This window comes from Mesoplodon densirostris, chromosome 3 (genome assembly GCF_025265405.1).
Source record: "Mesoplodon densirostris isolate mMesDen1 chromosome 3, mMesDen1 primary haplotype, whole genome shotgun sequence".
In the NCBI taxonomy this organism is placed as follows: Eukaryota; Metazoa; Chordata; class Mammalia; order Artiodactyla; family Ziphiidae; genus Mesoplodon; species Mesoplodon densirostris.
Window position 1 is genome coordinate 94,620,047 of NC_082663.1, and position 16,336 is coordinate 94,636,382.

Below are 16,336 nucleotides of genomic sequence, written 5' to 3' on the forward strand. Positions count from 1 at the left end.
TTAGTTTTTTGCCAGTTTTCATAGAGGACAGGTTACTGGGAGCCTCTTAGTGCCCTGTTTGTGACCTAAACACTTACAGCATGCAGATATGGATCTGGCTATATTTCCCCCCTTTTTAAAGCCAAACTTCTTATAAGATAATCAACTAGCCTCTGATTTAAACCAATTTTAATTACACCCTCTCCACAACAGAAACCATTTTTCCTCCAAATTTAGTGATCTGTTATGATGCTGTTTGCTGTTGAAGAGTTATCAGTCTTTGAATGACCAAGACGGTGCAAGACAAGCACTGAACTGTGAAATGTGTTTTGCTAAATGCTGAGCGGTTTGCAGCTGCCAGCAGAAGAGGGTGCATTGACGGAAAGCAAGAATAACTTCTTTCGGAATGAGCACTTTGGGAGAAAATACACTTTCTGGAAAAGTCAGTCTTGCTCATGTCATCAATAGGAATGCTTTGAAGTGTCCACAAGCTCGTCAAAAGCAACTGGCTATCTCATCATTCATGCAGATCAAGAAAAACCCCAAATCCTTATGTCCAGATAAATAAATACCTATTTCACTAGCCTTTGATTGAGGGCTTTAGCGAAAGAAATCTGAGTTTTGAGGACTTATTCTTCTGTGTTGTTGGTGAAAAGTTTTATAAGATTTTAGTGGATAGTGCAGTAACTTCAGGACAAGAGGAAAGAAATATCAGTATTCTTGGTGAGTAGAAATCAGACTTCTTATAGTTATTTGAAACCCAGCATACCTAAAATTATTCAAGCCAGCTAATAAAAGCAAGTCTAGATGTTTCCTATTAACCTTGGAATGTGCTTGGAAAAAGTCCTGCTAGTTCCAGATGTCTAGTATTGGAAAGCATATCAACAGCGTGACTCTCATTTGTGGCAGAGAATACAGTTCAAAAATTCATAAGTGCAGTTTGGTGCACTGGGGCCCAATATGGTTTTCTTTCTTTCCTTCTTTCCGTCCTTCCTTCCTTTGTTTTCCTGTTTTTCAGTCTTTTGCTCTCTCTCTTTCTTTCTTCCTCTCTTCCCTCCCTTCATTCCCTTTCATCCTTCCTTCTTTCTTCTTTTCTTTCACCTTAAAAGTAGGAGAAACATTGCAAGATGTGGTGTTTTTCTGATTTCTTGGTTACAAATGAAAACCAATTTATATAAGGGAATAAGGTGGTCCAGACTTAGAACTCAGATGTGTTAAGTAAATATTTATTCTGGTTCCACTCCAGGGAGGTAAAGATTTTATTAACATATTTGTTGAGGTCATGGGGCAAGGAGAAGCTTATGCTGTGCTAAATGCCTGAGGGGCCTTGTTTTTTTCTTGCTAGTTAACAAAGGCCAGTGTTTTTTTTCTGCTGAAAAGAACGAATGTCTTGCTTTGTGGCCTGCACTTTCTTACTGTTCACTCACAAACTGCTTAATCTCAAACTAGAGTTTTTAAAAGCTGCTTTATTTTTTCCCTTTGTTCAGAAAATCTCTTCTTAGATATCCCTTATGAGATTTGTTTCCAAGCTTTCTTCTTGTACTTTTTCTCCTGGTTTACTTTGGGCTGTTATCAGCTTTTTGTACTTTGTTTTGTCTTCATCACTGAAAAGAAAAATCGCCCATTAAAAGTCTAGATTTGAAGTGTTGAACTTAATTCCCTGAGTCCAGTCCACAGTTTGGCTCTGATTACTGTACCAGGCTGACCTCCAGCCCAGGGGAGGGTGCCTTGGCAGAAATCTGAGAATTCCTCGATCAGTAACTCCCTTTTTTGGATTTATGGAGGCTTTAGGTGGATTGCTTTGTGTTAAGCATGTTCCTGTTGGAAAGGAATGAGGCTGGGACGAGAGGCGTTTGCACAATACAAACGTTTGCAACTGACCTCGGGTTCAGCACACTGAGTTCGCCAGCTACTGCTTCACCCCTGCCTTGAACCACACGCCACCCAAACCCCCCAAACTCACATAACGCATGGTTTCAAAGAGGGGTGACAAAGCAGAGTTGGGTAATGTTGTTAACCTTTTGTGGCTTGCTCCTGACTTGATTCCTTGCTCCACTAACTAAGTCTTTGTTCTTATTCTTAGAAATCAAATGTTAAAAGACTCAGCAGCCAAACAAGCAGAATATTATATTGTGGAACAGAGTGACTGTGAAAGCTCTTTGTGCTGACGATTAATTTCACACGTAAACACTTTCATTTTGTTGCCAGTGCGGAGACTTCCTTTTCCTTTCTCTGCCTAGTTGAAATCTAGAAATGAAATTCCACAGCTGTCAGGCTCCCACATATTCATCAGCAGCCTCTCAAGATGGCTTCACAACCAGCAGAGGGAATCGAGAGGATTCCACTATTAAACTCTACACAGCTTGTTTCAAACACCCCAACTCACAAAGTAAAGAGATATGAATCCTTTGCCTGCCTGACCTGTAATCACGGGCAGTAACATAATCTGCTGCATAACAGTAATAAAATGTGGACATTTTCTGTGCCCATAGTAAACATATGCACCCAAAGCAAAGTTAATGCCAGTGGGCTTAACCAGTTTGTGAGCTATGAACCCGGTTGTCTCTCCCACCCTCATTTCTACAGATTAAGAACTTACCAGGCCATGGAAAAACCGAGAGTGTCAGCAGGTGTTGTAATACAGCAGTGCCCTAAAAGGCCATGCCTTCCTTTCTAGCAGGAGGGCATTTGTGGTTGAGTGCAACAGTCAGGTGTTTGTTAAGTCTTTCTCTGTGATTACCCATTGTTACCACAGCCAGCTCCTGCGTGTGTGTGTGTGTGTGTGTGTGTGTGTGTGTGTATTTAAGTAAGGTCGCTGCATGTTTCACTTAGTTCTCAAACCAGAATGTTGGCCAACTTAGGGACCAACTAACACTTTTATTTTACTTTCCAGAATCTGCAGAGGTGACGTACACTATCTGAATGACCCAGTGTTCTGCATATTTATCTTTTGGTCTTCTAATTGCAGGTCATTTCCTCCACTGTGTACTCCATCTCCAAGCAGCATTCACAAGGTTAGGCAGATCTCTAAGAGTAGGTCTCTAGAGAGACAGCTCAGTGCATCATCTTTTGGCACCATCTAATCTTTGATGTAATGCTGTTCAGAGAAAATGACCTTGTAACTCATTTATGGTTTCAGTTTACATTCTGCCCTCTCCCATGACCAGTAACACCTGGGAGAAGACTGGCTTTTGAGGGAGATTCTTAATAGCACCACTTCAAAGAGTATTTGCAGAAATGAAGAGCATGTATGTGCACATAAATTCTCCTTGTATTACAGTACTGGGTTTCACAACCTCCCAGCCAATTAGGCAGAATAGAACATGGGTCCACGCACACACACACACACACGCACACATTGGCAGAGAGATGATAAAATATACTCCTTTGCTGCTCAAAGAATTAATTACGCAGGTTGGACATCTGCCGCTCTAGTTCCCTCTCCTAATTGTTGGGGGTGGGCACCTATCCTTGGTAAGTCATAAAAAGCCCATTGTTTAAGCATATAGAATCCCACTAAGGGTAGACAATAATATTATAATTATGGCCATTAACAAGCAAGCCATGCAACATCTTCATAGCAGGTTTCTGAGAAGTTATGTTAACCAGTGAAGTAAGCAGCATATATGTCTGTGGTATATTTAGGCTCCAAATAAAGCCATGACCCTGCTTTGAAGATTGTTCTAATGTAACAGTCTCCCCAAAGAAATATTGATAAAGACAGTAAATGAGCAGAGGAAAATACGAATTTAGAAACAGGTAATAAATAGATATAGTTCAAAATTTACATGCAGTATGGTAGAAGTGATAGGAAGCATGTCAGTTAGATTGATTCTGTATGTGGACTGTACTGTTGGAAAATAAATAGCAAGTTCTGCCATGAAAAACTTGAGAGGTTAGAAAAAAGATTTGAATGATAATCTAGTTGGCATTTTGAGGGGCCGGGGTACCTTGCCTGAGTGGTCTCTGATTCCTCCACATTTTATTTTTCTAATTTGGACAAATTCTAATTTGGCAATAATCATTGCAAGCTAATTGTCTTATAGACTTTAAAAAATGAAGTTATTTTTCACTATGCGTTGCCCTGAGAATAAAACAAGCCTGGAAAGAAAGAAGGAAATAAAGATTACAAAAGGCAAAAACCATGAGCATTTTCTTCTAAACTTGTATGCAGTGATAGACAATTGAAACTTAAATGCCCAACCATCAAATACATTTAAGGGAATCAGGAAGAAATAGTACCTTTTCTCCATAAAACTGTATTAGTGGGGGGCTTCCCTGGTGGCGCAGTGGTTGAGAATCCGCCTGCCGATGCAGGGGACACGGGTTTGGGCCCCGGTCCGGGAGGATCCCACATGCCGCGGAGCGGCTGGGCCCGTGAGCCATGGCTGCTGGGCCTGCGTGTCCGGAGCCACAACAGTGAGAGACCCGCGTACCGCAAAAAAAAAAAAAAACCAAAAAAACTATATTAGTGGGTTAAGATATATTAAGTATACTTGAAAGCAAAAAAATTGGTTTTAACTAAGAATTGCTCATGGATATCTAAATACATATCTATCATGATTAGTGTATTTAAACCAACATGATTCTTCATGTTCTGTTGTTTAGTCATCAATGAGATAAATGTAGCATTATAGAAAAAGATGCATTGACTAACATATTCAATGAGCATAAACACTCAACCTTCCCCCGAATTCAAGCAAAACCTTTGCATGTTCTCCAATTTAAAACATTAAAATATTTCATCCCCTCTGTATTTTCACAAATACTGATGTTTTCTTCATTGCTGAGGCTTGCTTCTCTGATTCCTGACATCTGGAAGAGCAATATTCGAGAGGGTTTGAGGAGTTTACTTGAGCAAAAACAAACAATTGTTTATTTTATATATGGAAGACAGTTTTAAGAGAACACACTTCTCTTGTGAAGACTAAGACAAACTTTGGTTTACTTGTTTAATAAAATGACAGTTGTGAGGGATTCCCATGTGCTTACATTTCTGAGGTGCTCACACCACCACCACCAAGAGAAAACTTGGTGAAGTTTAAGAGAGGAAACGTTAGTTTAACCGGTCTTCATGAAAAACACAAACTTGAATCCAGAAACATGAATGCAAGGGATACAATTTAAACCATGTGTCCACTTTTGGAGCATAGTTGACTAATACCAAGAAGAATGAACAGCTTTGGGGTCCAGCAAGAACAGATGCTCTCCAGAAAGATAGATCAACTTACCCTCTTTTCTGACCCACATATTATCAGCACTCAGAAGCCTCTATCACAGGATCATTGTCAGCTTCTAATATTCTGAACTAGGTAAGCAGCAGCCTGTGGGGTTGCATCTGTGTTGTTACTATTGTGGCCACTGAGAGCTGTAGCGAGATCTGGCCGTGGAGGCGCCTCCCTGCACAGAGTTCATTACATCCTTACCCCTCAGCCTTCTGTCTTCCTTGGCTTGCATCTGGCAGCCATCACATACCCTCCCAGATCCCTCGCTGCCACCCTTATTTCCTCTGTTGACAGCACTAGTGGATGTCTTGCTAAATGTTGGTTTTGTTTGTTTTTTTAAATCTGTTGATAGATATTCCAACCGCTGTTACAGTTGACATAACCTATACATTTTTTTAAATTGCACTTAAAACACACTGTGTTAGTTTCCTAGGGCTGTCAAAACAGAGCACCACAGACTAGGTGGCTTAAACAACAGAAATGTATTTTCTCACAATTTTGGAGTCTCGAGATCTGAGGTCAAGGTGTCAGCAGGGTTGGTTTCTTCTGAGGCCTCTCACCTTGGCTTGTAGATGGCTGTCTTCTCCCTGTGTCTTCACATGGTCTTCCCTCTGTGTAGACGTGTCCTGATTTCCTCCTCTTATAGGTACACCAGTCATAATGGATTAGGGCCCACCCATATGACCGCATTTTAACTTAATTACCTCTTTATTACCCTATCTCCAAATACAGTTACATTCTGAAGTATTGGAGGTTAGGACTTCAACGTATGGATTTGGGGGGGAACACAGTTCAGCCCATAGCACATGCTTTAAAATGATCTTTTAGAGGATCTATCGCCCCTGCTGTTTGCCTCCCCTGCCCCTTGATTTGAGCTCCTAGGACTCAGGAACTCTATTTCTCTTCTTGTGATATCCAGAATCTAACTGTGTGCAGCACACTGTGGGTATTTCACAAACTCATGGTGAATAACTGCATGGACAAAGGTATTCTAAGTTATTTGAGAGTAAGGATAATGATTGTCATTGATTTTTTTCCTCTTAAGTCCTTCATGTTGAGTCTTCAAAACACCACAGGTATAGGAATGAACAAAGCTGTAATGTAGGTAGCATATATTTCTAATAATCTACCACCTTTTCCCAAAACCAAAAAATAAAAGTTTAACTATTCCCCTTTAGATTCTGTGTCCAGGGATATACTGAGTTCTTAGAGACCAGCCAGACAGGTGTTAAGAATGTAATTGAGATTCTTATATGTCCCTGCCATTTTTGGCTTAAAATGCTGACTCAGAAGGAGACTAGATGAATTTACCACAAGGCCAAAGTGACATTTATTTTTCCTAACATATACACTGATTACTTTATGATTCACACACTAAAAAAATGCCTAATTAGAAATGCCCTTGGTCAATCTGTAGCTAAATTAATACGTTTCAAAAGAACAAATTTGAAGTAGGGAAGGAAGTTTCCTTAGTTATGGATTTGCTGGCAGATACTCATTGGCATACAGTCACTGGCTGTTTTTCTTTAAAAAAGGAAAGTTCTTGGAAAAAAACTTGTAATAAGTATTGTAACAGTAAGTATAATAATTTCTGACGGTTAAGCTATTTTTCCCTACAGATCAGACTTGGGTGGCTTCAGTATTCATGTTTTGGACCTAGAAGTTAAATACTAATGTAGTGTCATTTTGTTAAAGTAGAATATCATAAAAAAGCATAAGAAAACAGATACAACATTTACTTGATTTTGCTTTTCATTGCATCCATGTGCCTACTATGTTTCTACATGTATTTCTATCAATGTTTTTGGTTTACAGTAGAATATTATTTCTTGCTAATATGTGTCATGTTTTTAACTATATTTAAAGCATGCCTTGAAAAGCAGTAATGTAGAGATGTCATCGTCTTTTATCTATTTATTTAAGTGAATTTACAGTAGGTCCCAATTTGAGATCTCCTATAATTTCCCAAAGTGGGATTCTGTGTGCTGTGACTTTCTTTTAAGCCTTAAACAAAGCTTGTGTATCTAAGATTGCAGTTTTGTTTTTTTCACCCATTCCTGGTTCAGGGGAATGTCAGTGGTGGCTGTTCGTCCCAAACAAGGCAGATGGTGGCGTTCTCCTAGAAGGAGCTGAGCAGAGCAGGGAAAGCTGAGCAAGAGGCAGGAGTTTGCGATTGGGGGAACCGCATGGCCCAGAAAGCAGACCCAGTCCAAAGTCAGAAAACAGGCCCAGTTCTTGTAGCATGAGCTCTCAAATACTTAAGACCTAAATGTGTGTGGTGGCTGTGGACTGGTGTAATTTTGAAAGAGAGGTGGTAGACAATTTGCATTCTGGAATAATTCGAGGGCATCAGGATGGCGGAAAGAACCCAGCTTCAGAACCTGGGAGCCTGGCTTGGGTTTGAGTCCTATCCTACACTGTGTGACTTTGGGCAAGTCATGTGACCTTTCTGAGTTTCAGTTTCCTCTTCTCTGTAATGATAAGACCTATTTACAACTTACCTTCAGGTTAAATTAGGTAATGCATGCAAGATTGCTTCGTACAGTGGGATGTGCCATAAATGTCCCTGGGGTTGAGCAAAGATAGTTTCTGTTAGACTCTCCCACAAAACCGGCACAGCCGTCACATTTTGTGCCTCAGACCCCCTGACCAAAGTGACTGATTGGGACATTGAAAACATTGCAGTCAGCCCGATGATTAGGCTACCACATCTAGTGCTTTCAAAAATAAACAAAAAAAGACATACAAGTCTGTTAACCAATTAATGAGGTGTAATTCTTAATATTATTTATTAAATGTGAAGCTCATTTACAGCATCTAGAGAATCAGATCTGGAGGGAATCTTACCTAATTTTCTCCCCTCCCTTCAAGCAGGGCTGTATCAAATGTAAATTAGCCCTGACAGATGGTTGTTGGATTCGGTTTCTAAATTTCTTAAAGAAGATTTCACAGTTTTCCTCTCTAAATTCTTTTAGTAATTTAACAATTCTTATGCCAAGTTCTTCCTTACAGCTGACCTAAATCTGTAGTTGTAATTTAAGTCCTTATCCCCCTACTCCTGCCTTTACCAGAGATGGAGAAGAGCTGGTCAGCAACCTTCTTAGGATGGTCATAACTCTTTTTAATATTGAAAGAAGAGTTGCTCAGTGGGACTCACTCTCCACCTCGTCACACCCCTGCCCCACCCCCATATACAACAGCTAGCATTCTCTGAATCATTCATGGCAATGCCACCAGTCCCCTGCCCTGCCCCTCTCTGAGACACTTGGCTACTTTCAGGCAGCTGGGCAGAGTGTGTTGTCAGCGGACGTGTGGATCTGGGGAGGATGCAGGCTGCTTCTTCCTTTCCTCCATATGTTTTGTGCATAATTGAGCCTTCTAATAAATGAATCAGGATTTAACAGTGTTTGGTGGGTACATGACACATTTATCTCATAAACATGGAGTTTTGCAAGGATACTTATCACAGGTTGCTTTGAAAATTAGGCCTCCCCAGTGCCTTAGTTTGCTCAGGCAGTAAGCCATGAAGCTACCACTTTGCATGCTAAAAGATAGCACTGATTGATATCTCTGCTCTGCTGGACTTGGTCTTGGAAGACATTGAGCTAAAACTCTCCTGAGTGCAGTGTACATTCAGAAGCACACTGACAGTCTGAAAGAGCGGACGGGCTTCCCCAGCACTCTAAGTTGCAATTGGCAAATAAGTGACCATTGAGGAGAATTGAGCTCATTAAGCTGTTCCCAAGTGGTTTCAGAGTGGATCCAGTTTTTAATCTGAATGTGTGTACTTTTATGTCTCTCTAGGTTTATTACCCAGAGCTTTCTGTCTGGGTCAGTCAAGAACCATTTCCAAACAAGGAAATGGAGGGAAGGCTTCCTAAGGTAAGATCTCTAGCTGACATTTTGTTAAGGTTTTTTGTTTTTTTTCCATTTAGAAACAATTTTTTTTTCAAAACCCAATTATTTCTAATTTTAATACTCATTATTGTCTACTATAATAATCCATTAACCTGATACTATTATGACCTTGGAAATAACATATACTACAAAAAGAAAAAGAATATCCTAAAGTCCCGTGACTCTTACAGTTCATACTATCTTTCTTGACAAGTCCAAAGTCCAAAGCAAATTTTCATTTAAGAATCATGGAACCAATTTGTCAAATGTACCTTTTACAGGTTTTTAATTTGTTCCATTCCTGGGTGGATAAACTCAAATATGAGATATCTAACTAAAAGATATCTTAAAAGTATAAGATGGTGACAGTTTTGTCTGGTAATAATACCTGACTATCTGATAAGATTACCCATGAAACAAAACAGAAAGAATATAAAAAAGCTGTTGTATTTTTTCTTCTAATTTTTAGCCTAAAAATATTTTCTATAGACATGCTTTCATCGTTCAGACATCTTAAGGCGTGACAATTCTCTGCCTTAAGAAAATTTGTAAAATTTACATTTTAGATTTTAGCAGCATTTCAAAACAGCAACAACAACAAAAACATTTACCAGTTTCTACTGTAGATACCTTTGGACTTTCCTGTTAGGGTAAATATCAATTTGACCTTAAGCAAGGAGGACTGTACTTTTTACCACTGACCTATTGATTTTGCAATTAAAAAAAAAAGTAGAGTCCATTGAAAATAAAATTTCCATTTAAAAATTAAGTGTAATTGACCAATGGAGAGGACTCCCCAGCTACTACTATCATTTCAACTTTGGGAAACTATCTTACTTACCCTTAATGGTTTCAGCAATTTCCTATCTTTTATTAACAGGCAGACATTAGTTAAAGAGATTATGTCTACTGGCAGTTTGCACTGGAAGAAAACAATTCTAAATCACTTTTAATCTTTCAGAGAATTTCTGAAGGTCAAGGTCGAAATCATTGGCAGCAAAGTAGGTGAACCAAATGATTTGGGCCCTGCCTGACCTAGAGTTGTTCTGATCTTGTAGAGTTGGAGTGGAGGTGTGCTAAAATACTGCAGCTTTACTTAAAACACACCCACACCCCACCTCCTCAGCAGGACCACACCACCGGGGGCGCCATATAGTCTAGACATTCTTTACTGGGCCACCTCAAGGCATAATTCCCCTGAGTAGCTGAGGGGAAGATGTGATTATGGAAGAGAAGGGGGAAAGTATAGTCTTTTCATTAGTTCGTGCCCCATTGAGGCATCCAGAGGTCCTCTCTTTGATACTGGTGGCATCAACCAGAGGGGCAAGACTGGCCAAGTTCCTCAATGAGGTCAATAGTGCCTCCCTTTCCTCTTGGAAGGCCAGTCTGTGTCCTAGGCCTTGCCTGCATTGAGGTATGCTCCAGGGGGCTGGCATAGTGGATCCTGGAATTCAGGTCTTCTGTTATTTTGAGTTCTTTCCTCTCTAAATATATGAATAGTATTTCAAGCATAATATATTTGTCCTTTTTCTAGCTGTTGCCTTCTGGAAAAGCACGTCTTTGCATAATCATATGAAAAACAATCTTGGCTTACTTGGCCCAAAGCACATTATTGAGTAACTGGGGGATTCATATACTAACAGTCATCAGCAGAGAGGGCCATCCTACCTGAGGTACCTCAGCGAAGGGACGTCTAGGAGCACATCCCCTCCTCCAGCCTTCTGGATTACTCAAGTTCCTCAGTCCTGTAGGGACCATTATATGGTGGATGATGGAGGAAGATACGACACTGTGTATGAATTCTTGCAGGGCCTTACTTGTGGGGGGTAAGACATCTTTGTGTCTCCTCTTCAAGATACCTCCTCCCCTTGCTGCAGAAGCTTGAAATTCCTTTAATGGGGGCAGAAATATCTTTTTTTGTTGTTGTTAATGAAGGACAGGAGGTAGGGACTGAAATCTAGTAAATTCCAGCCTCCAAAGGGAGTAGGCACAGAACTTTATCTCCCCAGGAGCTCCCCAGGGTGCCTCATAGCAGAACTCCCTGCATGGTTTACCACCACTGCCTTGTTATCCTCCAGTTATTTAGGTGTCTCCCATACAGCAAGTTAACTAAGGGCAGGCTGGAGGGACTGCTTTTGTCTCTGTTGACTTAAAATCTAATAGAGTGCTCAATCCATATAGTAGGCACACAAAACATGAATAATGAAGGGAAGACATGTGTGAACATTTTGGGTCCTTGAAAGAGAAAAAAATAGTAAACATGATAAATTCAAATCTGAAAGAATCTCCTTCACATTTTTTTTTCCTGAAAGGACTTCTTTCTCAATTACCCAGATCCCACCCAGCTCTTTATTTCATTTTGTTGTATATTTTTTATGGAGATAAGAGATTAGTAAAACTGAGACTTATATAAGGACCAACTGATGTTCTATATATTCACTTCACAGTAAGTCTGAAGGAGGCAGTGTTAAGGCCAGCCATGCAAAGAGCATAGCTGTTGAGTGAAATGTGTTATGAACTTTTGATTTCCCTTTCTAGGCCTATGACAGCCATTGAATTCTTCATTTGTCCAAAACTTAAGCTTGTCATATCCTGAACCATGATGCTAACTGGTTGATAGGGGAGGAGAAACAGACATTAAAGACATCAAGATTACAGTGGATTTCTTTTTTTAAGTAGTGGGATTGCATGCCAAAATTTCAAGATTGAAATTATTTTCACAAGTGAAGGGACCTGCCCAATACAATGCTTTTGGATATTTATCTAGATCCTTAAGTGTGTGTAAGTGATAAATTATATTTTAATTTAATTTTCTGGTTTGGTCCTGTTGGTATTTAATGATACCAAAACAACCTCTAAATCACAAACTAAGACTGGAGCATTAAAGTACGTACTGAGTGGATTTCATATACATTCTAAAAATGTTACATGCTCTCAAAGTCTGAGATTTTAAAAAAATATTTAGGTATAACAGATGTTTAATATGGGAACCCTATACAGTAAATAAGTCTTCTTACAGTTGAATTATCTGTTACATTTAGTTCACTCTGGCGGCTGCTGAGAACATTTATTTGGTTTCAAGTTGCTTGGAAGTCCCTGACTTCTGAATTAAAAAAAATTCAAATAAAGTAATTTGCAAATCACAAAGCAAGATTATCACTTTAACCCAAGAACTTATATCCAGTCCAATTAGCTTATTATAACTATCCTGTTAGAACATGTGACCTGAACAAAAAGGAAAAGAAAAAAAAAACATCTTTTAAAACCATAGTGGATAATTTTTTTAAAGACAACTCCAGTAATTAAGTGTTAGGCTAAAAGAGGCTCTTGTCAAATGTTCACTGTATTCATTTCTGAATGAGGCATAAAGTCTAGTTGTGATAAGACCTTTATTTTGCATCATTGTTTGGGCAAATGGGCTTCATTGTCCTGTCCTCTTGCTGTTTGGTTGTGATGGGGAGCTTCTCCCCATGGGTACTCAAAGGATCATCAGTCACAGTGCGTTTGGATTCTCCTAGTCAGAAACACGAAACCCTTACTCATCAGGATCGTGAGGAGAGACTAGAAAAGCCCCAGTCAGTCCAATCTAGCTGAATCTCACTCTCTTCTGGCCTTGGTTTCCCACTAGTCTCCTCTTTTCTGCAGCCGCTGCCTCCCCACCCCCAGCCCACATGATTTCCCTCCCAAACACTCCCCTGCCTTTGGTACCCACTTCTGGTTCTTACTGTAAGGCCCATAGGGACTGTCCCAGTTGCTTCTAGAATAAACTGTACATAAATTACATTTGTGCAGTTGTGGTATGCTTTAAATATCTTTATTATGTATTAGAAAACAAGTATCCCTTCCCACCACGGCCACTGAACTCTTTTTAAAAAAAGTGTTAGCACTCCTAGGAACACCTCTCACCCAGTCTTTTGTCGGGGGTCCGATTGGATTCCGGAAACTGTCTTCAGGAACCTGACTCTGGTGAACGCTGTCTCCTACATGGCTCGGCCCAGCCATTAGGGACGCGCTTGATGCCACTGCAGCCGCGGTGGCTAGTGTTTAGTTGCTTCATGTGCCGACAGACCTAATATTTACATTCAGGTGAACTGTGTTTAATATGTAAACTCTGCAAAACACCAGGAGTTCAGGGATAAAAGGCGGGAGAGAGAAGCAAAAGTTTTCAAATGGTTTTAGGAGCGTGACTCAGTGTGTCTCTTTTCTGTGTGTGTCTGTCTGTGTGCTCTTCAGGGAAGACTTCCTGTCCCAAAGGAAGTGAGCCGCAAGAAGGATGGCCAGACCGAGGCTGCCTCCCTGCATCCACTTGGCAGCAGTGAGCTCCACTCCCCGGGAATCAGTTACCTCCTCTCTTTTTAATCACCTCCATTTGTATTACACATGGTGTATGGGTATTGATGAGGTCATGGTATCATATATGGGATTTTTTTCTGTGTAAATCATCAAGTATAAGAAGAAACTATGGGACTCTGAGCCTTGCTTTAGAGAATTTACAGTGGACAAATAGGTATCATCAAACCAGTTTTTAATCATTCTGACTCAAGTGAAAACGCTCAGAATTTCACACTGTGAATCCACGTTTACAACCCTTACAGGTGGGCCTTCAGGCCTGGTTTGCTACGACGATGTCTTCCACAACTCAAACCCCCTCTGCTCTCACACAACCGGTCCACTTCTGCCTTTTCACTCACACAGCTCCCGACTGCTTCTTGCAGAGGCTGAGAGTCCCCATTTTTTTTTTTTTCATTTAGATGTAACAAGCCTAGTAGTTTATGTTCATCAATTGTCTGTATATCTCTATATTTTATCCATGTACTCTTTCGATGTATAGAAGTAGTTTGAAACTCATTGTTTCCTTGTGGTAAGTGACCGAGATGCTGCCACAGGACCTGAGACACTGATGAATGGTGCTATTTTGGACTTTCAACATGCTCCTTGGCAAGGTAGCTCTGATGGAGTTATTTTTTATTTTCATGTTCTAAGAAGGTGTTGGTACTCTGTTTCCCCGAATGTTGTTCTCTAGACTGGATTGACTTGTTCTCCTTGTGTCTTCAGTGTGGCTTTCTTCTTCAGCGTTGTAGGTTGAGTGAGTGCCACTACAGAGCAGGAGAGACCCACGTCTCATGGGCTGGCACTCCTGGACACGCAGTCACTGTAGCGGGAGCAATCACAAAACTGTAATTTCCTTACCAAATCTCTTCCTTTCCATAGCCTCGCCTGCCTCACTTAGAGAACGAAAAGCAATAATTTGACAGGCATTTTTAGGTGTCTCTTTTGGTTCTTTTCATTTGAAAGAATATTTGGGGAAGAAAGGGCAAACTTTTTTTTTTAACAAATGCCCTCTGGAAAAAAATCTAAAAAACTGACATCTCAGTAGGAACATGAAAATTACACCTTTCCCAAAAATTAGGTTGGAAAAAAATGTTTTTACAATTTTTTTTTTTTTTTAAAGGCAGAGCACTCTTTTCCAGCAGTTCTGATAAGCAAGGTGTAGATTTTACATTTTTGTCCTTGCTCCCAAGGAAATGGACAAACAAAAATACAATCAGACAATACCATCCACTCATGGAATGTTGTTGTGTTAGCCAGTCTGAAAGCCCACCTTAATTTTTATATAACTGTCTTTTAGCTCTTCCTTTGACAGGGCAGGCTTTGTTCTGAACTGTCCCGCTTCTGACTGTTACACATCAACCGACGCATGCACTGCACTTCTTCGTTCTCTTCTTGCTCCCCCATTGGCCTGAGTTTCCTGTGCATTTCCCCCTTCCCTCCTTTGTTAGAATAGGTATATCCGCTGTGTAAATAGAGCAAGAAAACAGTATTCTGCATCTGTGGCATTTCCGTAGAGTTGCAGTTGTGTACTGCTGAATATGCAGGCTTTTGTAACAATGTGATCTTTACTGATGCACTCACAACAAGTACCCAATGTATTTTAGCTATTTTAGTAGTATTCAATAAATATGCAAGCTGTATGGTAACTGGCTTGGCTCGTCATTGGAAAGGGCTACTTTTGAATGCTTTCACTTGTTCATGTTAATTCATGTGCTCTCAGAGCCCCAAAAGTAGACCCAAGGACAAATATCAAAAGAGATAGAATCGGGCCTCCCTGGTGGCGCAAGTGGTTGAGAGTCCGCCTGCCGATGCAGGGGATACGGGTTCGTGCCCCGGTCTGGGAGGATCCCATATGCCGCGGAGCAGCTGGGCCCGTGAGCCATGGCCGCTGAGCCTGCGCGTCCGGAGCCTGTGCTCCGCAACGGGAGAGGCCACAACAGTGAGAGGCCCGCATACCGCAAAAAAAAAAAAAAAAAAAGAGATAGAATCAGCTCTGCCTTTCATGCATTTTCCCTTCTGAGGGTTTTATGAGATTAGGGGCTAGGCAGTGGCTCATTAGGATGGTATTTGCAGAGCTGCCTCTGGGTACAAAGGAGAATTAAACCGAGACCCTTTTATTTCTATATTTTTCTCTTTCAGGGCACTCCCACACACCTCAAAACATTCTTTTTTACCCCTTGCCATAAAGACCTACTCTGTGGTATTCTTTACCCATCTCAAAAGATACCTGACCTTGCTGCTTCATGGAATATTTACACACACACACAAAAGTGTACAAATGTATAAGACAAAAGGCTTTATCCACTTGTAAGTGGATAAAAATTTGAGATAGGATTTTAAATCATGAATTCATATATAGCCAGCTACCTGGAATCTAGCAAATGATAAGCTAACATCACAGCTGGGAGGAGTTACATCTTGTCTTCTTGCCCTGGTTAAACTGGGACAGGAAAGGTGATGAGGCCAGGCCAGGAGGATGGTAGGTTGGGTTGCTTTATGCCCCTCTGTGTTAATCTATTGCCACGTAGCACATTACAACCATACCTGACATCTTGGAACAACAAAATTTGCTTGTCTCACAGATTCCATTGGTCAGGAATTCAGGAGCAGTTGACCTGGTGTTTATGGCACAGGATCTGTCCTGGGTTTGCAGTCAAGAGGTGAGCAGGTTGTAGTCATCTGAAGGCTTAAACAGGGCTGGAGAATCTGCTCCCAGTATGGCTTGTTCACATGGCTCTTGGCAGGAGAACTCAGTTCCCCCATGCATGGGCTTCTCCACAGGGCCACGTAAGTGTCCTTATGACCTCTCGCTTCCCCCGCAGTGAGTAATTCAAGAGAGAGCTGGGAGCAAGCCATAATGCCTGTGACCTATTCTCAGAATCACTATCATCCATCATATTCTA

The 16,336-nt window shown here is 40.7% G+C and overlaps 1 protein-coding gene across 3 annotated transcripts in view; it reads left to right on the forward strand.

Moving 5' to 3' along the window:
* Positions 1–15,068, forward strand: part of NREP (neuronal regeneration related protein) — a 29,180-nt gene extending 14,112 nt beyond the window's left edge. For all 3 annotated transcript variants that reach the window (XM_060091851.1, XM_060091852.1, XM_060091853.1), the window contains exons 4-5: positions 9,009–9,086; positions 13,335–15,068. In XM_060091851.1, the coding sequence (XP_059947834.1) occupies positions 9,009–9,086; positions 13,335–13,460 (204 nt within the window). In that variant the 3' untranslated portion in view covers positions 13,461–15,068. The remainder of the gene's footprint in view (positions 1–9,008; positions 9,087–13,334) is intronic.
* Positions 15,069–16,336: the final 1,268 nt, after the last annotated feature.